This window comes from Chiloscyllium plagiosum, unplaced genomic scaffold (assembly GCF_037043375.1).
Source record: "Chiloscyllium plagiosum isolate Xiang-an unplaced genomic scaffold, Cpla_swu_hap1 HiC_scaffold_1, whole genome shotgun sequence".
Taxonomy (NCBI): Eukaryota; Metazoa; Chordata; class Chondrichthyes; order Orectolobiformes; family Hemiscylliidae; genus Chiloscyllium; species Chiloscyllium plagiosum.
The window spans coordinates 163,608,591-163,632,828 of record NW_028270139.1 but is presented as its reverse complement, the minus strand read 5'-3'; the positions used below and the strand labels follow the sequence as shown (position 1 = coordinate 163,632,828).

Below are 24,238 nucleotides of genomic sequence, written 5' to 3'. Positions count from 1 at the left end.
TTTAGTACTGGTGATAGTTATCAAAGGTTGGTTAGATTGATTAAACTGTTCCAAAGTGCATGAAGTATCTCATCAGAGACTATTGCCCTGAACAGCTCTGGTCACGTCTCTCCATGTTGTACTGTCCAGCAACTCCTTCAGAGGAACCAGTGAACACACGCTCAGTTGGAGCCATGTTTAAACAAACTCTGACCAGTCAGCTGACCGGTTCCACACCCAGTGGAAGTCCCTTATTGCCAATGCTACACGATGGACAGATAACAATAGTGGACAGGGTAGCTCACTGGGCCTGTGCTAGCTGTTTCAAACACCTATCCTAATTATTCCTCACTCCTGCTCATTCCCCAGAGTTATGTAAATGCCTTCCCCTCAAGGCCGTATCTGATTCAGCTGTGGTCTTTTTAAGGCATCCCCTTCGAAATGAAAACCACTTCACAGAGAGGCAACATGATGTGGCACATTGATTAGCCCTGCTGCCTCACAGCACCAGAGACCCGGGTTCAATTCCTGCCTCAGGCAACTGTCTGTGTGGAGTTTGCACATTCTCCCCGTGTCTGTGCGGGTTTCCTCCGGGTGCTCCGGTTTCCTCCCACAGTCCAAAGATGCGCAGGTCAGGTGAATTGGCCACGCTAAATTGTCTGTCGTGTTAGATGTTGAGGAATGGGTCTGGGTGGATTGCTCTTTGGAGGGTCGGTGTGGACTTGTTAGGCTGAAGGGCCTGCTTCCACACTGTAAGTAATCTAATGACTACAGCAAGCAAAAACATGGAAAATGCTTACAAATACATTTCTCCAAACATCTTCCAATCCCCTTTCAAAAGTTACTTATCAATTTACTCCACGTTCTTTCACACAGTGCATTCCAAATAGCAACTCCATCCCACCCCCGTACAGCAACCCCCCCCCCCCAGTACAGCAACCCCCTCTGTACAACTCCCCCGAAACAAAAAACACACCCTGCACGATGACTCAACAACCCTCTCAACAACAACTCTCTACAACAACTCACTCTCTACAACTCACTCACTCCAACAGCTCTGCAATAGCTCTACAACTTTCTACAACACCTCACTCTACAACTCACTTTCGAAAACACCTTACTCTCTGCAACTCACTCTCTACAATATCTCACTCTCTGCAACTCTCTACAACACCTCACTCACTCCAACAACAACTCACACTCCTTTATCACTCCGATCATTTTGAGTAGCTCTAATATGCTTTGATGCATCTTTGTTGTGAAGAGCAGGTTATACGCTGATAGCCATGGCTGCTTCTCTTGTGGTTCAGGATAGGGGTGAGAGCATTGGATCATTCATTCACGATTAAAACTCAACTCTCACAGGGATCTGGAAAAAGTTCCTCTCCTGCAATCCATTCAACTCGACAATAATACTCACTGATCAGCTAACATGCTTGTATGGGGGACTAATAAAAAGGATTAGACCAAACATGAGTTTATATTTGATCTTTCAGGACGTGATGTCCTAAGAGTGTTTCACACTGGCTGGCATACTGTTGCCAGACTGTTTGTATGTAGCAGGATCTCACTAGTTAGGTCCTTCATGCCGCATGTTTTGGTCTGTAAGCGAGATGCTATCACATTTTCTTTTGTAACATTGCTGCTGATTCTATGCTATGTCACAGATTCCATTTTTCTGACCTATAGTTTTTGTTCTTGGTTTCCTATTGTCAACCCACTATCCACACAGGGAGTGCTGTACAGTCAGGGGTCCCATCTTCCCCTGCCTTCCCGCGTGCAACCTTGTATTGTATCTCTGAGGTGATCAGTGGAGCTATACTTGGTGCCATGGGCAGCAATGACCCCTGTAATAAGACGAGAAAAGGCAACATATTTGGCCATTCTCCCATCACTGTGTGTGGGAGCTGTTGGTTGCTGTGTTTGCTAAATCACAACAGTTACCACACTTGGTTTGTTGGTTATAAAGTGCTTTTTGGTGAGAGATGTTGCATACATGCAACTTAATTTGTTTTGTGGGCGGCACGGTGACTCAGTGGTTAGCACTGCTGCCCCACAGTGCCAGGGACCCGGGTTAGATTCCGACTTCAGACGACTGTCTGTGTGGAGTTTGCACGTTCTCCCCGTGTCTGCGTGAGTTTCCTCTGGGTGCTTTGGTTTCGTTCCACAATACAAAAGATGTGCAGGTCAGGTGAATTGGCCATGCTAAATTGCCCATAGTGTTAGGTGCATTAATCAGGGATAAATGTCTGTGTGGGTTACTCTTCGGAGGGTCAGAGTGGACTTGTTGGGCCAAAGGGCCTGTTTCCATACTGTAAGGAATCTAATCTAAAACTCTTCCCCCCATTCAACAGTTCTTTTCAGCTCCCTCTTCTGCAAAATATGTTTTCCTGTTTATTGTAGAATGTTCTCTTCTGTTCTGACTGACATACTAAACACCCAGTGCTGGAGCAGAATTATACAATTGTTATACATAAGAACAAGGAGCAGGAGTAGGCCATCTGGCCCCTCGAGCCTGCTCCACCATTCAATAAGATCATGGCTGATCTTCTCATGACTCAGCTCCACTTCCCCGCCCTCTCACCACTACCCTTAATCCCTTTACTGTTCAAAAATCTATCGAACTTTACCTTCAAAACATTCAACGAGGTACCCCCATGAGGTTCCTCCTCAGCTCCGTCCTAACTCTACTACCCCTTATTTTGAGGCGATACCCCCTAGTTCTAGTTTCTAGTGGAAATGACCTCCCTTCATAATTTTATCAGGTTAGGGTTACGTTTCTATAAGACTCCCCCCCCATATTCTTCTGAATTCCAATGAGTATAATCCCAGTCTACTCAATCTCTCTTCATAAGCCAACCCTCTCCACTCCAGAATCAACCTCGTGAACCTCCTCTGCATTTGCTCTAGTGCCAGTACATCCTTTCTCAAGTAAGGAGACCAAAACTGTATACAGTACTCCAGGTGTGGCCTCACCAGCAGCACCCTATACAGCTGCAGCTCTACCTCCCTGTTTTTAAAGTTCAGCCCTCTAGCAATGAAGGACAAAATTCCATTTGCCTTCCTAATTACCTGCTGCATCTGCAGACCAACTTATTGTGATTCATGCACAAGGACACCCAGGTCCCTCTGCACAGCAGCGTGCTGCAATTTTTCACCATTTCAATAATAGACCCTTTTGCTGTTATTCCGACCGAAATGGATGACCTCACATTTACCAACATTGTACTCCATCTGCCAGACCCTTGCCCATTCACTGAACCTACCTGTATCCCTCTGCAGACTTTCAGTGTCCTCTGCACACTTTGCTATGGTGTATAAAGAGGCCATTCAGCCTATCCTGTCTACCCCAGCTCTCTGAACATTTTAACTTAGTCTCTATTCCCCATTTCCCTGCCCATTGTCTCTACTTAAATAATCCACCAATGTTGTCTTGAATGCCTCCATTGAACCTGCCTCCACCACATAGCTTGGCAGTGCGTTCCAGACACTGTCTAGTCACGGCAGAAAAACTTTCTCTCACCTCACATTTGCTTCTTTAGTGAATGAGTTTAAAACTCTACCCTCTGTCTCCTGATGTCTTTACAAGTGGGAACAGTTTCTACCCATCGACACAGTCCAGACCCTGCATGATTTTGACAACATCTATCAGATCTCTTAGCCAAGGGAAACAGTTCCAGCTTCTCCAACCTAACCTCACAATGGAACGTTCTCATCCTTGGAACCAATCTAATAAACCTCTTCTGCATGCTCTCCAATGCATTCACATCTTTCCTGTATAGTGGCACCCTGAACTGTATAGAAGAGCTGGACTCCAGAGGGGAGGAGAGAATGATATCCTTTGACATCAAGGCTGCATTTGCCCGAGTGTGGTGTCAAGGAGCCCTGGCAAAACTAGAATCAATGAGCATCAGGTGGTAAACTCTCCCCTGCTTGAAGTCACACCTGACACATAGGGAGATGGTCATGGTTGTTGGAGGTCAGTCATCTCAGCTCCAGGACATCTCTGCAGGAGTTCCTCAGAGTGGTGTCCTCGAAGAAAGGATAGGGAAGGTGATTCAGGAGATGAGTGACAGTAATAGGGTGGTGATTATGGGGGACTTTAACTTTCCTGATATTGATTGGGAAAGCTATAGCTCAAGTTCGTTAGATGGGTCAGTGTTTGTTCAATGTGTGCAGGAGAGTTTCCTGACACAATATGTAGACAGGCCAACAAGAGGTGAGGCCATACTGGATTTGGTTCTGGGTAACGAACCAGGCCAGGTGTTAGAATTAGAGGTAGGTGAGCACTTTGGGGATAGTGACCATAATTCGGTGATTTTTACTCTCGTGATGGAGAGGGATAAGTGTGTACTACAGGGCAAGAGTTATAGCTGGGGTCAGGGAAATTATGCGGTGAGGCATGACTTAGGATGTGTGGCTTGGAAAAGTAGACTCCAAGGCAAGAGTGTAAATGATATGTGGAGCTTGTTCAAGGAGCAACTATTGAGTGTCCTTGATAATTATGTACCTGCCAGGCAGGGAGGAAAGGGTCGTGTGAGGGAGCCGTGGTTTAATAAGGAATTGGAATCCCTTGTTAAATGGAAGAGGGCGGCCTATCTCAAGATGAGACGTGAAGGTTCAATTGGGGCGATTGAGAGTTATAGGGTAGCCAGGAAGGACCTGAAGAGAGAGCTAAGAGCAGCAAGGAGGGGACATGAAAGGTCCTTAGTCGGTAGGATTAGGGAAAACCCTAAGGCTTTCTATAGGTATGTTAGGAATAAAAGAATGACTAGGGTAGGAATAGGTCCAGTCAAGGATAGTAGTGGGAAGTTGCGTGTGGAGGCGGAAGAGATTGGGGAGACACTGAATGAATACTTTTCTTCAGTATTTACTCAGGAACAGGGCATTGTCGTCGATGTGAATACTGAGTCACAAATAAGTAGAATGGATGGCTTTGAGGTATGTAGAGAAGAGGTGTTGGAAATCCTGGAAAAGGTGAAAATAGATAAGTCCCCTGGGCCTGATGGCATTTATCCTAGGATTCTCTGGGAAGCAAGGGAGGAGATTGCAGAGCCATTGGCCTTGATTTTTATGTCCTCTTTGTCTACAGGAGTAGTGCCAGAAGACTGGAGGATAGCAAATGTGGTTCCCTTGTTCAAAAAGGGGAGTAGGGATAACCCTAGTAACTATAGGCCGGTGAGTCTCACTTCTGTTGTGGGCAAAGTCTTAGAGAGAATTGTAAGGGATAGGATTTATGCACATCTGGATAGGAATAATGTGATCAAGGATAGTCAGCATGGTTTTGTGAAGGGCAGGTCGTGCCTCACAAACCTTATTGAATTCTTTGAAAAGGTGACGAAGGAGGTTGATGAGGGGAAAGCGGTAGATGTGGTATATATGGATTTTAGTAAGGCGTTTGATAAGGTTCCCCATGGTAGGCTACTGCAGAAAATACGGAGATATGGCATTGAGGGTGAGTTGGAGGTTTGGATTAGGAATTGGCTGGATGGAAGAAGACAGAGGGTAGTAGTTGATGGCAAAGTTTCTTCATGGAGTGCCGTCACTAGCGGTGTTCCGCAAGGATCTGTTTTGGGACCATTGCTGTTTGTCATTTTTATAAATGACCTGGAAGAGGGGTTAGAAGGTTGGGTGAGCAAGTTTGCGGATGATACGAAAGACGGAGGAGTTGTTGACAGTGAGGAAGGATGTGGCAGGTTACAGCAGGATATAGAGAAGCTGCAGAGCTGGGCAGAAAGGTGGCAAATGGAATTCAATGTAGCTAAATGTGAGGTGATTCACTTTGGGAAGAATAACAAAAAGATGGGGTACTGGGCTAATGGTCGGATACTTGGTAGTGTGGATGAGCAGAGGGATCTTGGTGTCCATGTACACAGATCTCTGAAAGTTGCCACCCAGGTAAATAGTGCGGTGAGGAAGGCATATGGCGTACTGGCTTTTATTGGTAGAGGAATTGAGTTCCGGAGTCCTGAGGTCATGATGCAGTTGTATAAAACTCTGGTGCGGCCGCATCTGGAATATTGTGTGCAGTTTTGGTCGCCATACTATAGGAAGGATGTGGAGGCACTGGAACGGGTGCAGAGGAGGTTTACCAGGATGTTGCCTGGTATGGAAGGAAGATCGTATGAGGATAGACTGAGACACTTGGGGCTATTTTCATTAGAGAAAAGAAGGTTTAGGGGTGACTTGATTGAGGTGTACAAGATGATTAGGGGGTTAGAGAGGGTTGACAGTGTGAACCTTTTCCCGCGTATGGAGTCGGGTATTACAAGGGGGCATAGCTTTAAATTAAGGGGGGGTAGATATAGGACTGATGTTAGGGGTAGGTTCTTCCCTCAGCGAGTCGTAAGTTCATGGAATGCCCTGTCAGCAGCAGTGGTGGACTCTCCCTCTTTATGGGCATTTAAGCGGGCATTGGATAGGTATATGGAGGATAGTGGGTTAGTATAGGTTAGGTGGACTTGGATCGGCGCAACATCGAGGGCCAAAGGGCCTGTACTGCGCTGTATTGTTCTATGTTCTATGTTCTATGTTCTAACCATCTTCAGCTGCTTCATCAATGAACTTCCCTCCACCATAAGGTCAGAAGTAGAGATGTTTGCACATGATCGCATAATGTTCAGCACCATTCGCAACTCCTCAGATACTGAAGCAGTCCGTGCTCACATTCAACAAGATCTGGACAACAGGAGAAAGTGAGGACTGTAGATGCTGAAGATCAGAGTGAAGAGTGCGGTGCTGAAAAAGCACAGCAGGTCAGGCAGCATCCAAGGGGCAGGAAAATTCACGTTTCAGGTTCCTGAGAATGAACTTTTGCCCAAAACATCAATTTGTCTGCTCCTTGGATACTGCCTGACCTGCTGTGCTTTTCCAGCACCACACTCTAAGATCTGGACAATATCCAGCCTTGGGTTGACAAGTGGAAAGTAACATTCACGCCACGCAAATGCCAGGCAATGACCATCACCAATGACAGACAATCTAACTGCTGTTCCCTGACGTTCAATGGTGTTTTCATCATTGAGTCACCCATTGGGAGTTATCAGTAACCAGAAACTAACTGGACTCACCATTAAATACAATGGCTACAAGAGCAGGTCAGACACGAGGAATACGCTGGTGGATAACTCACTTCCTGACTCCCCGAAGCCTGTCCACCATCTACAAGGCACAAGTCAGGAGGGTGATGGAATACTCCCCACTTGCCTGGATGGGGGCAGCTCCAACAACACTCAAGAAGCTTGACACCATCCAGGACAAAGCAGCACTCTCGATTGGCACCACTCCACAAGCATCCACTCCCTCTACCACCGATGATCTGTAGAAGCAGTGTGTATTATCTCTAAGATGCGCAGCAGAAATTCACTAAAGATCCTCAGGCAGCATCTTCCAAATCCACGACCACTTTCATCTCGAAGGACAAGGGCAGCAGATACATGGGAACACCAGCCCCTGGTGGTTCCCCTCCAAGCCACCCACCATCCTGACTTGGACATATAGCGCTGTTCCTTCACTGTGGCTGGGTCACAATCCTGGAATTCCCTCCCTCAGGGCATTGTGGGTCTATCTACAGAACATGGACTGCAGCGGTTTAAGAACCTTCTAAAGGGGTAAATAGGGACGGGTAATAAATGCTGGGTCCAGCCAATGACATCCACGTCCCACAAAATGAAAATTTAAAAAAACACAACTATACTCCAGCTGTTGTCAAATCACTGCTGTCTGCAAGTTTATCACATCTTCATAGTTTCATAGTAATAGAAGCAGGAGTAGGCCATTTGGCCCATCGAGCCTGCTCCACCATTCATTCAGACCATGGCTGATCTATCCATCATCTCAGCTCCTCCAACCTGCATCATCCCCATAAACCTTAATTCCTCTACCGTGCAAAACCCCATCCAACTGTGTCTTGAATATATTTAACGAAGCTGCCTCTTCCGCTTCCTTGGGCAGAGAATTCCATAGATTCCCTACTCTCTGGGAAAAGCAGTTCCTCCTCATCTTTGTCCTAAATCCATTCCCTATAATCTTGAGGCCATGTCTCCTAGTCCTAGTCTCACCCACCAGCGGAAACAACTTGCCTGCCTTTATCTTATCTATCCCTTCCATAATTTTATATGTTTCAATAAGATCCCCACTCATTCTTCTAAATTCTAGCGAGTACAGTCCCAGGCAGCTCAATCTCTCTTCAGAGGGTAACCCCCTCATCTCCAGAATCAACCTGGTGAACCTCCTCTGCACCACCTCCAAAGTCAGTGTATCCTTCCTCAAGTAAGGAGACCAGAACTGCGCACAATACTCCAGGTGTGACCTTGTACAATTGCAGCAGAACCTCCCTGCTCTTAAATTCCATCCCTCTAGCAATGAAAGCTAATATTCCATTTGCCTTCCTGATTACCTGTTGTACCTGCAAATTAACTTTTAGCGATTCATGTATGAGCACTCCTAAGTCCCTCTGCACAACAGCATGCTGCAAAATTTCACCATTTCAATAATACTCTGACCTACCAGTGTAACTTCCAAAGTGGATCACCTCACACTTACCAACATTGTCCTCCATCTGCCAGACGCTTGCCCACTCACCGAACCTGGGAGAAATTCCTGATGAAGAGCTTCTGCTCTAACCATCGATTCTTCTGCTCCCTGGATGCTTCCTGACTGGTTGTGCCTTATCAGCACTGCACTTTGTGACTCTCACTTATCCTATCTAAATATCTCTGCAGACCCTCCACATCCTCTGCACAGTTTGCCTTTCCACTCAATGTAGAGTCATCAGCAAAATGTTGATACATTATTCTCACTCTTACACTCTTCCAAATCATTTTTATTTGTCATGAACAGTTGTGGGCCCAACACCGACCCCTGCAGCACCCTGCTCACTACTGATCTCCAACCAGAGAAACACCCATTTATTCCAACTCTCTGCTTTCTATTGGTTAGCCAGTCCTCTATCCATGCTAGTACATTCCCTGCAACTCCATCCATTCATATCTTATGGATGAGTCTTTTATGCGGCACCTTATTGAATGCCTTCTGGAAATCCACCATCCACATATTCCCCTCCATCCACAGTGTTTGTTACATCCTCAAAGAGCTCCATTAAGTTTGTCAAACATGACCTTCCCTTCCTGAATCTAATCCTGAATCTTCATTGATCTTGTACTCTCCGCCCCTTTCTACGAAGCCTAAAATAATGCGTGTTTTATTACCAGCTCAGTATACCTTTCCGACCACCTTTAATGATTGATACCCGATCTTTCTGCTCCTGCAGATCCTTCAGAATAGTCAGCCGACATTTGGAATATTGTGTACAGTCCTGGTCGCCACATGACTAGAAGGATGTGGAGGCTTTCGAGAGGCTACAGAGAGGCATCTCTGGTTTGGAGGGTATTCGCTGTGAGGAGGGATTAGACAAACTTGGTTTGTCTTCACTTGAACGTGGGAGGCTGAGGGGGCGACCTGATTGAGATTTACAAAATAATGAGAGACATGGATGGAATGGATAGTCAGTGCCTTTCTCCTCAGGGTAGAAATGTCACTATTAAGGCGATTTAGGTTTAAGGTAAAAGGGGGAGAATTTGAAGGAGATGTGAGAGACGGGTTTTTTTTACACGGAGGGTAGTGAGTGCCTGGAATGCACTTGCAGAGGAGCTGGTGGAGGCAGATACAGTAGCAATGTTTAATAGACACATTGATAGATACACGAATAGGCAGGGGATAGAGGGCTACGGGCAGCGTAGAGGGGAAAGGTTTTTAATTTAGAAAGGTATTGTGTGTCAGCACAGTCTTGATGGGCCAAAGGGCCTGTTCCTGTGCTGTACTGTTCTTTGTTCTCTCACATTGCTGCTTCTGGGATCTTGCTGTCGGGATAATTTGGCTGCATCATTTCTGATGTTGCAACCCATCCGTGAAACACTTTGGCTCATCCTGGTGTTGCCGAAATGCAGATTCTTTCCCTTGAGTTTAACCCAGTGAGTACATTGCTCCCGGCGACTGGATGGCTGAATCAACTGAAACTGAACCCTGACCCTGCTGGAAGGACAGAAGCTCTTTTCGCGTTCGTACACAACCTCGCAGAGTCCTGGATGCCTCAATATGACGCTGTTTTGTGCAGGGCCTGCCAGGTTCTGCTGCTCTCTTGTTTGTGTTGACTCTCCACGAGGGAGTGCCGCTGAATAACCAGTGACTCTTGTTATGGTCACATTACGATGCAAGGAAAGTCAACCAACCGATTTGTTTGTCTCCAAGTGGCTTCTGTGGGCTGACACTGAAAAGGATTTGTTCACACTTATAGGAGTGACCATCTGGAACTTTTTTTCCCTATGGGGGCTGTGGAAATTTGGAGTCAGTTGGAGCATTCTGAATTGAGATTAGCTTCTGTTGGGTACCAAGGGTATGGAGCACAGGAGGGAGACAGAATGGAGGCACAGGCCAGCCAGTACCTCTCCATATACTATCGTGTCTGCCTCTACCACCTTCGCTGGCCCCAGGCACCCACAACCTCTCTGCAGAGAACTTTCCACGCATATCTCCATGAAACTTTCCCCCTCTCACCTTGAACTCATGACCCCCAGTAAAATTTGTCAATCAGTTAATATTCCCACTGATTGAGTCACCACTGCTTCTTGGGGTAGACAATTCGAAAGATTATTTGTATCATCGATGGTCACAGATGAGTTGCCAGAAGACTGGAGGTTGGCTAACGTGCTGCCAATATTAAAGATGGGCCAGGGAACTATAGACCAGTGAGCCTGACGTCAGTTGTTGGAGGGAATCCTGCGGGACAGGATGTACATGTATTTGGAAAGGCAAGGACTGCTTTGGGATAGTCAACATGGCTTTGTGCGTGGGAAATCATGTCTTGCAAACTTGATTGAGTTTTTTTAAGAAGTAACAAAGAGGATTGATGAGGGCAGAGCAGTCGATGTGATCTATATGGGCATCAGTAAGGCGTTTGACAAGGTTCCCCATGGGAGACTGATTATCAAGGTTAGATCTCATGGAATATAGGGAGAACGAGCCATTTGGATACAGAACTGGCTCAAAGGTAGAAGACAGAGGGTGGTGGTGGAGGGTTGTTTTTCAGACTGGAGGCCTGTGACCAGTGGAGTGCCACAAGGATCGGTGCTGGGCCCTCTACTTTTTGTCATTTGCATAAATGATTTGGATGTGAGCATAAGAGGTACAGTTAGTAAGTTTGCAGATGACACCAAAATTGGAGGTGTAGTGGACAGCGAAGAGGGTTACCTCAGATTAGAACGGGAAGTTGATCACATGGGCCAATGGGCTGAGAAGTGACAGATCGAGTGTAATTCAGATAAATGTGAGGTGGTGTTTTTTGGATCGGCAAATCAGGTCAGGACTTATACACTTAATGGTAAGGTCCTGGGGAGTATTGCTGAACAAAGAGACCTTGGAGTGCAGGTTCATAGCTCCTTGAAAGTGGAGTTGCAGGTAGATAGGATAGTGAAGAAGGCGTTTTGGTATGCTTTCCTTTATTGGTCAGAGTATTGAGTACTGGAGTTGGGAAGTCATGTTGTGACTGTACAGGACATTGGTTAGGCCACTGTTGGAATATTGCGTGCAATTCTGGTCTCCTTCCTATCGGAAAGATGTTGTGAAACTTGAAAGGATTCAGAAAAGATTTACAAGGATGTTGCCAGGGTTGGAGGATTTGAGTTATAGGGAGAGGCTGAACAGGCTGGGGCTGTTTTCCCTGGAACGTCGGAGGCTGAGGGGTGAACTTATAGAGGCTTATAAAATCATGAGGGGCATGGATAGGATAAATAGACAAAGTCTTTTCCCTGGGGTGGGAGAGTCCAGAACTAGAGGGCATAGGTTTAGGGTGAGAGGGGAAAGGTATAAAAGAGACCGAAGGGACAATGTTTTTATGCAGAGGGTGGTACGTGTATGGCATGAGCTGCCAGAGGAAGTGGTGGAGGCTGGTACAATTGCAACATTTAAAAGGCATCTTGATGGATATATGAATAGGAAGAGTTTGGAGGAATCTGTGCTGGGTGCTGGCAGGTGGGGCTGGATATGAATTGGGATATTTGGTCGGCATGGATGAGTTGGATTGAAGGACTTGTTTCCGTGCTGTACATCTCTAAGCCTCCATGACTCTATACTAAATCCCATTTCCCAACAGTCACACAAGAACAGGGGAGTTTGCTCTCTCTGAGGGATCAATATTTATCACATAAACGCATTTCTAATCAGTTTACAACAATCATCATGAGAGAGAGAGAGAGGGACTGAGAAACAGCAATGTCCAGATATCTCACCAAGAGTGAGAGGGGACTGATAGACACCAGTCAGTGTCCAGATATCTTGCTGAGAGACAGGGGGGATCTCAGAGAGGCCAGACAGTGTACAGATAGCTCTCCAAAAGAGAGAAAGTGGGGGTCTAAAAGACACCAGTCAGTTTACAGATTTCTCCCTGAGAGGGACAGACTGAGAGACTTACAGTAAATTTAAAATTAACACTTGATCTGATATCAATTGCCAGTTGTAGACCAGAATTCCAAGCTTTGACCAATTTTAGTGTGTAGAGGATTATTTTGTTCGTTTCATTCCGGAAATGTCTGGTTTTAGAGTTTTCTCAGATTCCCAACCAGAATACCTCTAGTCCACAAGGTCTGGGTTCAAATCTCACTTGCCCCTGACACGCCTTATACTACCTAAAAGAAATCGAGATTTCCAACTACTCAAAACTCTCTGATTTTTCTTTTACTGAATTGACTTCCCCTAATGTCTTGGAGAATTATGAACCCAGTTCTGAAACCTCTGAATTCCAGAAAACACGACTCTAGTTAATGTCATCTCTCCTCTCAATTTAACCCAGATATCTTGGTTAAATCTACACTGCACCCCCTCCAAAGTTGTTTATCCTTCCTCTCTCAGTTCTCTTTATCTATCTCTCTCTCTCTATCTATCTCTCTCTCCCTGTCTCTGTTCTCTCTCTCTCTCTCTCTCTATCTCTCCCCTGTCTCTGTTCTCTCTCTCCCCGTCTCTGTTTTCTCTCTCTCTCTATCTCTCCCCTGTCTCTGTGCTCTCTCTCTCACCTCTCTCTGTTCTCTCTCTCACACTCTCTCTCCTTGTCTCTCTTTCTCTCTCTCTCGCTCTCTCTCTCTTATCCTCTGTAGTGTGTTGCCTAACCCTAGACGGGCTAACTGTTTCTATTTCTTTTCCATATCTTTGTGCTTCAGAGATTTGCTCAATGGAGTTTGAACCCATCAGCGGCTGTAGGTTTAATTGAATGATTGTTTTTACATTCAATGATGTTGTTTCTGGGTTTCCTTTTTTGTTTTTCATTGCTTCTTGTTGATTTGCTGTGAATGACAGTGGGGTGTGGCTGACCTTACAGTCAAAGTCTGCTTGTGGTTTTATTTTCTGTTGCATGGCACCCTGGTTGCATGGCACTCTGTGGGCTCTGACCCCCAAATCCAACAGATGCTTCTCTCTCCCTCCCTGAGTTCCTGACCGGCCTATGACCTTTCTACAATTTACGTGCCACCCCAGTCATGTGGAGGCACCTGACTTGGGAATGGGAGGGAAAGGTTGGGAATCCCAAGTGATAGCACTGCCAGCGTAATCAGAGGAGGAAACGAGTGTGGGCATCAAATGGCTTCACCCAAATTGTCTAGCCTCTTGCAGGATCTGCAACCTCCTGGAATTTGCCAGTCCTTAATCAGAAACTGACCTGGAAATGGTTTTATTGGGCCATTGAAGGGTTCCTGCTGCACCTTAACATTGCAGGTGCAGAGGTTGGACTCAGGAACTCAGTGAGGGTGATGATTGCACCTTATTAAGATCACTATTCCTCGAAATGATAATTTCTCTCATCTCGCAAACCAGATTAAGGGGTGAAATTTAACTTCGGCTAGAAGTACCGGACTAGCTACCTGTTGCATGTGCTGCCCATTCAGCCAATCAGAATAGGGGAGTCAGGCAGATTGGACAGCAGATAGCTTCCCCCAGTGAATATCTGATGAATAACCTCCAATCCCCACTACCTGCCTGCAGGGTGAGGCCAAAGAGCGAGCAGGGGGTGTTTGGGCCAGATTTAAGGTCTGGTTCCATCTTAAACACAACCCCTCACCTTAAGTTCTTCCCATAGGAAATTGCCTGAAGAGTTTTAAAGAGCTTATCAGTATAAAATGTGAACCAAACTGCGGCTCCTGTAAGTGGTGAGGTGCTCCATCACAGCCGCCATATTGGAGATATAAGATCCCCCCCCTCCCCTTGCATTTGCTCATGCACAGGGATTTCGTCCCCACTCCCCAGAAAATGCACTAATGGCATCTGTTGGCTGATGGATTTATTATATTGAAAGGCTTTAAGGTTTGACTAACCAGATTTGGCCTTCAGACATTTGCTGTGGCCTGTTGTACATTCCGTTCTCACTGAATGCCCTATCCTGCTTTTCAGCTGCACGTGTGCACGCGGCCTCTTGTGTACCCATAATCAACAATAAATAAAATTCCCAAAGGTCTCTTGTATATATGAATTCTTCCATGGGGTCAGTGGGTGGCTTTGGGAATGAGAAAATGGAAAAGTGCATTGAATTTCAAGCTCAGAAACAGAAGAGTTGGTCCCTCTGATCACTGCAGTGACCTCTGCTCCACACTGGCCTCTTTCAACGCACCTCACTTCACCCCATCAACATCTTCTTCCAGACGTTTACCTTCGATGGCCATGGAGAGCTCCAGGCAAACAAATAGTTCTTGCTGAGATTGCCCTTGGGTGTTTCCCATTGAATAAGAAATGGGGATTTGGCACAATGTTGTTTCAATAGCTACAGTAATGGGATGCAATAAGCAAACATAATTGTGTAACTCTCGCAAGGACAAACCCAATCCCACCCATCGAGGTTTTTGACTGAGCTCAGGGCCAACAGTACCCTATCCTTCATTGTCTCTCTCAGCAGCAATTACTTTGCTCCAGTGGCCTCCCTTACAACTAAACAGGACATCCTTCTCTGTAAACAGATGGAATTAGTTGATGAAGAGAGCAAAAGTGGATCATCGCAATCCATGTTCCATTTTCCCACTCTCAACACTGATGACTCTTTAGCGCAAAATCCGTTGATTAGTTTTGATGAAAATCATCCTGCCCACCTTCCATCTCTGTATTGATAGAGATGCTCCAATGTGATTGATATTATGGGTACAATCTCTGTCTTTCTGGCTGCATGAACTTGAGGAATTGGTATTGGTGCTGGTAGTGTTGGCAATGGTATTGGTGCTGGGAATGATGTTGGTGTTGGAAACATTGTTGGTATTGGGAATGTTGGTGGGAATGATGTTGGTGTTGGGAATAGTGTTGGTGTTGGGAATGATTTTGGTGTTGGGAATGTTGGTGGGAATGGTGTTGGTGTTGGGAATGATGTTGGTGTTGGGAACGATGTTGGTATTGGGAATGTTGGTGGGAATGATGTTGGTGTTGGGAATAGTGTTGGTGTTGGGAATGATTTTGGTGTTGGGAATGATGTTGGTGTTGGGAATGTTGGTGGGAATGGTGTTGGTGTTGGGAATGATGTTGGTGTTGGGAACGATGTTGGTGTTGGGAACGATGTTGGTGTTGAGAATGTTGGGAATGATGTTGGTGTTGGGAATGTTGTTGGTGTTGGTAATGATGTTGGTGTTGGGAACGATGTTGGTGTTGAGAATGGTGTTGGTATTGGAAGCATTGTTGGTTTTGGAAATGGTGGGAATGATGTTGGTGTTGGGAATAGTGTTGGTGTTGGGAATGATTTTGGTGGTGGGAATGATGTTGGTGTTGGGAATGTTGGTGGGAATGATGGTGTTGGGAATGATGTTGGTGTTGGGAAATTGTTGGTATTGGGAATGGTGTTGGTGGTGGGAATGGTCTTGGTGCTGCGAATGATGTTGGTTTTGGGAATGGTGCTGGTGTTAGGAACATTGTTGGTGTTGGGAATGATGTTTGTGTTGGAAACTTTGTTGGTGTTGGGAATAGTCTTGGTGTCGGTGTTGATGTTGGGAATGTTGCTGGTGAATGGTGTTGGGGTTTGGAATGTTGGGAATGTTGTTGAGGAATGGTGCTGGTGTTGGGAGTGGTGCTGGTGTTGGTGGAAATGTTATTGGTGTTGGGAATGACGTTTGTGTTGGGAATGATGGGAATGGTGTTGGGAATGTTGTTGGGGAATGGTGTTGGTGTTGAAAATGATGGGAATGGTGTTGGTTGTGAGTAAGGTATTGTTTACGAAGCTAGGACCAATGCTAGCTTGGGTAGAGTGTTTAATTATGAACTCTTGACTCTTTAGGTTTCAGTGACAAGGTAAGTTGGTAATGAGTGGACCCAGAGCCAGATGTGTTGACCAGTACTTTTGGGGAGCCTAAGGTAGTGTAAAGCCTCGGAAACACACATCATCGGGTTTTCCCTCCCAAATGATATTTAAGTTTATATTTTATAATGTATTCATGGCTAGTTTTCATTTTCCAAGGCGAGTGGCCCTTGTATAGCTGAATGATTTGATAGATCAGGGAAAGATAGAACATAGAACATAGAACAATACAGCACAGAACAGGCCCTTCGGCCCACGATGTTGTGCCAAACATTTGTCCTAGCTTAAGCACCTATCCATGTACCTATCCAATTGCTGCTTAAAGGTCACCAATGATTCTGACTCTGCCACTCCCACAGGCAGCGCATTCCATGCCCCCACCACTCTCTGGGTAAAGAACCCACCCCTGACATCTCCCCTATACCTTCCACCCTTCACCTTAAATTTATGTCCCCTTGTAACACTCTGTTGTACCCGGGGAAAAAGTCTCTGACGTCTACTCAATCTATTCCCCTGATCATCTTATAAACCTCTATCAAGTCACCCCTCATCCTTCACCGTTCCATTGAGAAAAGGCCTAGCACTCTCAACCTATCCTTGTACAACCTATTCTCCATTCCAGGCAACATCCTGGTACATCTCCTCTGCACCCTCTCCAAAGCTTCCACATCTTTCCTAAAGTGAGGCGACCAGAACTGCACACAGTACTCCAAGGTCCTGTACAGCTGCAACATCACCTCACGACTCTTGCTAATGAACGCCAATACACCATAGGCCTTCTTACAAGCTTTATCCACCTGAGTGGCAACTTTCAAAGAGCTATGAACATAGACCCCAAGATCCCTCTGCTCCTCCACCTTACTAAGAACCCTACCGTTAACCCTGTATTCCGCATTCTCATTTGTCCTTCCAAAATGGACAACCTCACACTTGACAGGGTTGAATTCCATCTGCCACTCCTCAGCCCAGCTCTGCATCATATCTAAGTCCCTTTGCAGCCGACAACAGCCACTATCCACAACTCCACCAATCTTCGTATCGTCTGCAAATTTACTGACCCACCCTTCGACTCCCTCATCCAAGTCATTAATAAAAATTACAAACAGCGGAGGACCCAGAACTGATCCCTGCGGAACTCCACTTGTAACTGGGCTCCAGGCTGAATATTTACCATCTACTACCACTCTCTGACTTCGACCGGTTAGCCAGTTCTCTAGCTAACTGGCCAAATTTCCCACTATCCCATGCCTCCTGACTTTCTGCATAAGCCTACCATAGGGAACCTTATCAAATGCCTTACTAAAATCCATGTATACTACATCCACTGCTCTACCCTCATCCACATGCTTGGTCACCTCCTCAAAGAATTCAATAAGACTTGTAAGGCAAGACCTACCCCTCACAAATCCATGCTGACTGTCCCTAATCAAGCAGTGTCTTTCCAGATACTCATAAATCCTATCCCTCAGTACCCTTTCTATTACTTTGCCTACCACCGAAGTAAGTCTAACTGGCCTGTAATTCCCGGGGTTATCCCTATTCCCTTTTTTGAACAGGGGCACAACATTCGCCACTCTCCAGTCCCCTGGTACCACCCTTGTTGACAGTGAAGACGAAAAGATCATTGCCAACGGCTCTGCAATTTCCTCTCTTGCTTCCCACATAATCCTAGGATATATCCCGTCAGGCCCGGGGGACTTGTCTATCCTCAAGTTTTTCAAAATGCCCAACACATCTTCCTTCCTAATAAGTATCTCCTCTAGCTTACCAGTCCGTTTCATACTCTCCTCTTCAACAATACGGTCCCTCTTATTTGTAAATACTAAAGAAAAGTACTCATTCAAGACCTCTCCTATCTCTTCCGACTCAATACACAGTCTCCCACTACTGTCCTTGATCAGACCTACTCTCGTTCTCGTCATTCTCATGTTTCTCAGATACGCATAAAATGCCTTGGGGTTATCCTTGATCCTACCCGCCAAAGATTTTTCATGCCTCTCTTAGCTCTCCTAATCCCTTTCTTCAGCTCCCTCCTGGCTATCCTTTATCCCTCCAATGCTCTATCTGAACCTTGTTTCCTCAACTTTATGTAAGCCTCCTTCTTCCTCCTTACAAGACATTCAACCTCCCTCGTCAACCAAGGTTCCCTCACACGACCATCTCTTTCCTGCCTGACAGGTACATACATATCAAGGACACGTCGTATCTGTTCCTTTAAAAAGTTCCACATTTCAACGCCATCCTTCCCTGACAGCCTATGCTCCCAACTTATGCTCCTCAGATCCTGTCTTGCAGCATCGTATTTACCCTTCCCCCAATTGTAAAACCTGCCCTGTTGCACGCACCTATCTCTCTCCATCACCAAGGTGAAAGTCACAGAATTGTGGTCACCATCACCAAAATGCTCACCCACTGACAAGCCCATCACTTGTCCTGGTTCGTTACCGAGTACCAAATCCAATATGGCCTCCCCTCTGGTCGGACAATCTACATCCTGAGTTAGAAAAGCTTCCTGGACACACTGCACAAACACCGCCCCATCCAATCTACTTGATCGAAAGAGCTTCCAATTAATATTTGGGAAGTTGAAATTGACCATGACTGCTACCCTGTGGCTTCTGCACCTTTCCAAAATCTATTTCCCAACCTGTTTCTCCACATCTCTGCTGCTATTGGGGGGCCTATAGTAAACACCCAACAAGGTGACTGCACCTTTCCTATTTCTGACTTTAGCCCATACTACCTCTAAAGGCAGATCCCCCTCGAACTGCCTTTCTGCAGCCATTATGCCATTTCTAATTAGCAACGCCCCCCTTCTTTTTTACCACCCTCCCTAATCTTACTGAAACATCTGTAACCAGGAACCTCCAACAACCATTCCTGTCCCTCTTCTATCCACGTTTCCGTGATGGCCACAACATCGTAGTCCCACATACCAATCCACGCCTTAAGTTCACCCACCTTATTTCTGATACTCCTTGTGTTGAAGTATACGCACTTGAACCCATTTCTGTGTCCGCAAGTATTCCCTGTCAGTGCTACCTTCTCCACAGCCTCCCTACATTCTTGGACATCCTGACAAACAGCTAGCCGACTTGCTGGACTACAAGTCCGGATCCCACCCCCTGCCAAATTAGTTTAAACCCCCCCGAAGAGTGCTAGCAAACCTACCCCCCAGGATATTGGTGCCCTTCTGGTTCAGGTGCAACCCGTCCTGCTTGTACAGGTCCCACCTTCCCCAGAATGCAGTCCAATTGTCCAAATACCTGAAGCCCTCCCTCCTACACCAGCCTTGCAGCCACGTGTTCAACTGCACTCTCTCCCTATTCCTTGCCTCACTGTCACGTGGCACCGGCAACAACCCAGAGATGGCGACTGTCTGTCCTAGTTTTTAACTTCCAGCCTAACTCCCTGAGCTCCTGAATGACCTCCCCACCCCTCTTCCTACCTATGTTGTTGGTGCCAACGTGCACCACGACTTCTAGCTGCACACTCTCCCCCTTAAGGATTCTGAAGACACGGTCTGAGACGTCTCGGACCCTGGCACCCAGGAGGCAACAAACCATCCGAGAGTCTCGCCCATGTCCCCAGATGACAGGTTTCCTTCTCAAAAAGGAGTTTGCTGAAACAATTGGCTTTCAACAACAATCTGGTCCTTACTGCTTGTTCCAGAAAATGTTTCTTTCTCCAGCTTCACATTTCAAACTTGTGGGGGGTGGGTGGGGGGGTGGGGGGGGGGGGGTGAGGAGGAGGTGGGGGTGGATTTGAACCCATCACCGGGATGGTAAACCCTGATAACATGACCATTGGAAGTGTTTGAAGGAAGTTGGAGGTTACCAGAAGTAATTTTAAAACATGAATGAAGTGTTAATCAAAAGGAGACAGCTCATAATTTGCAGCTTTCTATCCACATTCCTGTATATCTCAGGAACGTCGACAATAAATTAACATCTGTGGAAGAAACTTGATGCTGATGTATATTCCAGGTGAAGACCAATGAAAAGAAACTTACTGGTATAAGAGCAGAAAGAACATCCAGGAAAGAGAATGTCAGTGTTTCAGCTTTTCGATCAGAGCTGAGAAGTTATGAAGATCTCTCCTGGACGGCAAAGTGAAGGGCAGCAGAAAGAGGAGTCATCCCAGGAGGGCACGGTGGCTCAGTGGTTAGCACTGCTGCCTCATAGCGCCAGGGACCTAGGTTCGATTCCAGCCTTGGGTGACTGTGTGGAGTTTGCACATTCTGCCCTTGTGCGTGAAGGTTTCCTTTGGGCACTCCGGTCCCACAATCCAAAGATGTGCAGGTTAGGTGGATTGGCCGTGCTAAAACACCCAATAGTTTGCATTATGGTGAATGTGGGGCTAGTGGGATGCTCCTTGGAGGGTTGGTCTGGACTCAATGGGCTGAATGGCCACCCCACCTGCACTGGAGGGATTCTATGATATTTGGATGAAGGGTGGCAGAGAATGGTTTCAGACGATCTACGGGGGGCGGGGGTGTGTGACAGACCCTGACCTCTGGTCCAGGAGGAACTACAAATAGGAGCAGCAGCAGCACTATGAACATGCCAGAACCTACAATATCATTGTTCCTCCCACTGGTCCACACGGCCTATGTGGTCCTCCATTCGATAGTTTAGTACAGATTTTATTTGTATAAAGCAGTAATCACTTGGACAAGTAGTGTCCTCATCGAGGTCTCGAAATTGATAGAGGGATTTGAAAGGCTAGGCGCTGAGAGACTGTTCCACACTCCCATACGTTAAAGACATCTTGGAGATGACGACCAGAGTATTCCGGCCCCTTGGCATCATGGTAGCCCACAAACCTACCACCACACTGAAGCAGCTCCTGATGAGCCTAAACGACCCTGCACCAACAACCAGCAAAACAAATGTCATATACAAAATACCCTGCAAGGACTGCAACAAACATTACATCGGACAGACGGGCAGGAAACTAGCCACCATGATACACAACCGCAAACTAGCCACCAAAAGACATGACCCACTATCACTGGTATCCATACACACAGATGATGAGGGACACCAATTTGACTGGGACAATACATCCATCCAGGGACAGGCTAAACAGAGACACGCACGAGAATTCGTAAAGGCCTGGCCTTCAAACTGGAACTCCATCAACAAACACATCAATTTGGACCCCATTTACCAACCTCTGAGAAAAAGAATCAGACCAAGACAGATAAATAGAGTGTGGGACAGAACACCAGCGCTTCACCGGAGGCTCCCTGATGATGTTATCTGTCATAGTGATGAAATGTCTGAAAACAAACCTTCCAGCTCAGCGAGCAAACTTACAACCAGAAACTGTCCCCTCAGGTGTTGGGATCGAGAAGTCACTTCAAAAGATGCAGTACAGAACGAGGCCATTCAGTCCATCATGCCTGCACTGGGTCTTTGGAAGATCTGTTGAATTGATTGCACTTCTTGAGTGTTGTTGGAGCCGTACCCATCCGTCCAGGCAAGTGGGGAGTATTCTGTCTGACTTGTGCCTTGTAGATGGTGGACAGGCTTTGGGGAGTCAGGAGGTGAGTTACTCGCTGTGGAATACCAGCCCGGGACAGTTCAATGTCCAGACAGTGATGACTTCTGTGCTGTTGCTGGTTAGGGTTTCAATGATGGGATTTCAGAAAGAGGTATCTAGACTGAGGAGCTGTAAATGGATTTAAAATTAGAATGTACAAAGGTCCCTAGGTAAAGCTTCTTCAGTTACACTTCTTAGAAAAGTAGAAAAAGAAAAAAAAATCCAGCATTGCAGATTTTAGGAATAATTTATAAAATGGAGAATAAAAATGTTCAGGACAATGGCCTTCCAACCCAGTCCCATTTTGGTACCTAGCCTCCAGTCCGTGTTGGGTCTTGACTCTAGACTGTGCCAGGCTTCACCTGAGGGTTAACAAGGCTGGAATCACCTTGAGACTGGAAATCCATGCTGGGCCAAGAGGACTCAAAGTGGGTCTGGCAAATGGAGTTTCAAAGTACACGAATGCCAGTGAACAGCTCCACTTCTGACCTTACGATGGAGGGAAAGTCATTGGTGAAGCAGCTGAAGATGGTTGGGCCTAGGACACTACTCCAAGGACAACTGCAGAGATGTCCTGGAGCTGAGATGACTGACCTCCAACAACCACAGCCACCTTCCTGTGTGCCAAGTATGACTCCGACCAGCTGAGAGTGTTCCCCACCTCCTCCCATCAATTTCAAATTACTCCGATTCTCTCAGAGTTCCTCGGTGCTAAATTAAGTCAAACTCCGCAACTGGAATTTGATCGATTTTTAAGAAATTAACTTAATGGCTCTGCAGGACAAAGCTAGCCTTTGTGAAGACGGCCTATCATCAATTGTTGTACAAACCAATGTGTGGTTCATAACAGTGCTTTAGGGAAGGAAATCTGCCGTCCTTACCTGGCCAGGCCTACATGTGACTCCAGACTCATAGCAACGTGCTGTAATTGGTGAGCAAGATGCTCAGTTTGGGGGCAATTAGGGATGGATAACACATACTGACCTTACTAATAATGCCTACACCCCCCCGTTCCCGCCCCCCCCCCCCATTAAACACATGCCCACCTCAACAAGAAAGGGAATCCTTCACTTTACCTCTCCATTGTGCCATTTTATCTTTGCTTGGACCAAGGCTGGAATGAAGTCTGAGGCCTAGTGACCGTAGACAAATCCAAACTGAGTGACAGGTTAATGCTGTGGGAATGGAAAATGCTGGAGAAAATTGGCAGTGTTTGTGGAGAGAGAAATAGAGGTAACGTTTCAGGTTTAATGTGACTCTCTCACATCATCAGCTGTAGTTTGCTTTTCATTGCGTCGCTGTGGCCCCCTGCTTGACAGCACTGCCGTCACTTCCTTCCATCGGTCTGCTGGTTGGTGTTAGTTGCTGGGATTGAGTTGGCCATTAGATCATCGAAATAGGGACAGGAGCAGGCTTCATGGCCCATCCTACCCCATTCGGTGGGATCATGGCTGATCCAACATTCCTCACGTCCACTTTCCTGCCCTTTCCCCATAACCCCTAAATCCTCGGCTGGTCAGGAATCTCTCTCAGCCTTCAGTATACAGACAAGGACCCTGCCCCAGTAGCTCTCTCTGTGGCAAGGAGTTCCAAAGATTCACAACCCTCTGAGAGAAGAGGTACCTCCTGATTTCATTCTTAAATAGGCGCACCTTTATTCTGAGATTATTCTGGATTGGGGTGGTGTTTGGGCCAGTGGGGTGTGAATTTGGATTGTGGATGGAATTAGGATTGGGTGGGGCAGAATGGAATTTGCTGGGCGAGAATTGGGACTGGGTAAGGGGTGTGAATTGGGATTGGGAATGGGATTGGGATTGGACGGGGCAGAATGGAATTGCCTGGGTCAGAGTTGGGACTGGGTGAGTGGGTGGTAAATTGGGATTGGGCGGAGCAGTTGTGGAGTTTGTAACCTGAGTAATGTTTCCCTGTGAACCTCTCTGTTCTTTCCTTCCCGGATCGCTAACAGTGGATGACGGCCTGGGATACCTCCCGTCCTTTGGACCCTGCTTTATGAACCTGTACGGCAGTCCCAGAGAGTTCACCGGCTTTCCCGATCCGTACGTTGACATGAACCTGGGAAAGGTACGGAGCACGGAGACTCACTCACTGTTCCCAGAGAGTAACGTCAAAGGGTCAGGCTGGAGTAAAAACTCGATTTCCAATAGCAGTTTCCTTTTAACATTGTGATGCTAAGGTTCAAATAGTCACAAATAACAAAGTTTGTGCGAAGATTTGTAGCTCGGGTGCTCGTTGCTGTGGTTCTGTTCGCCGAGCTGGAAGTTTTTGTTGCAAACGTTTCGTCCCCTGTCTAGGTGACATCCTCAGTGCTTGGGAGCCTCCTGTGAAGCACTTCTGTGGTGTTTCCTCCGGCATTTATAGTGGTCTGTCCCTGCTGCTTCCGGTTGT

The 24,238-nt window shown here is 46.5% G+C and overlaps 1 protein-coding gene across 6 annotated transcripts in view; it reads left to right on the top strand.

Moving 5' to 3' along the window:
* The window catches only part of dysf (dysferlin, limb girdle muscular dystrophy 2B (autosomal recessive)), a 407,686-nt gene that overhangs the window by 151,197 nt on the left and 232,251 nt on the right, over window positions 1–24,238 (top strand). For 4 of the 6 annotated variants that reach the window (XM_087991921.1, XM_087991931.1, XM_087991938.1 and 1 more), the window contains exons 17-18: window positions 13,188–13,223; window positions 23,799–23,914. In XM_087991921.1, the coding sequence (XP_087848047.1) occupies window positions 13,188–13,223; window positions 23,799–23,914 (152 nt within the window). The remainder of the gene's footprint in view (window positions 1–13,187; window positions 13,224–23,798; window positions 23,915–24,238) is intronic. The other 2 variants (XM_087991945.1, XM_087991926.1) reach the window with 1 other exon arrangement.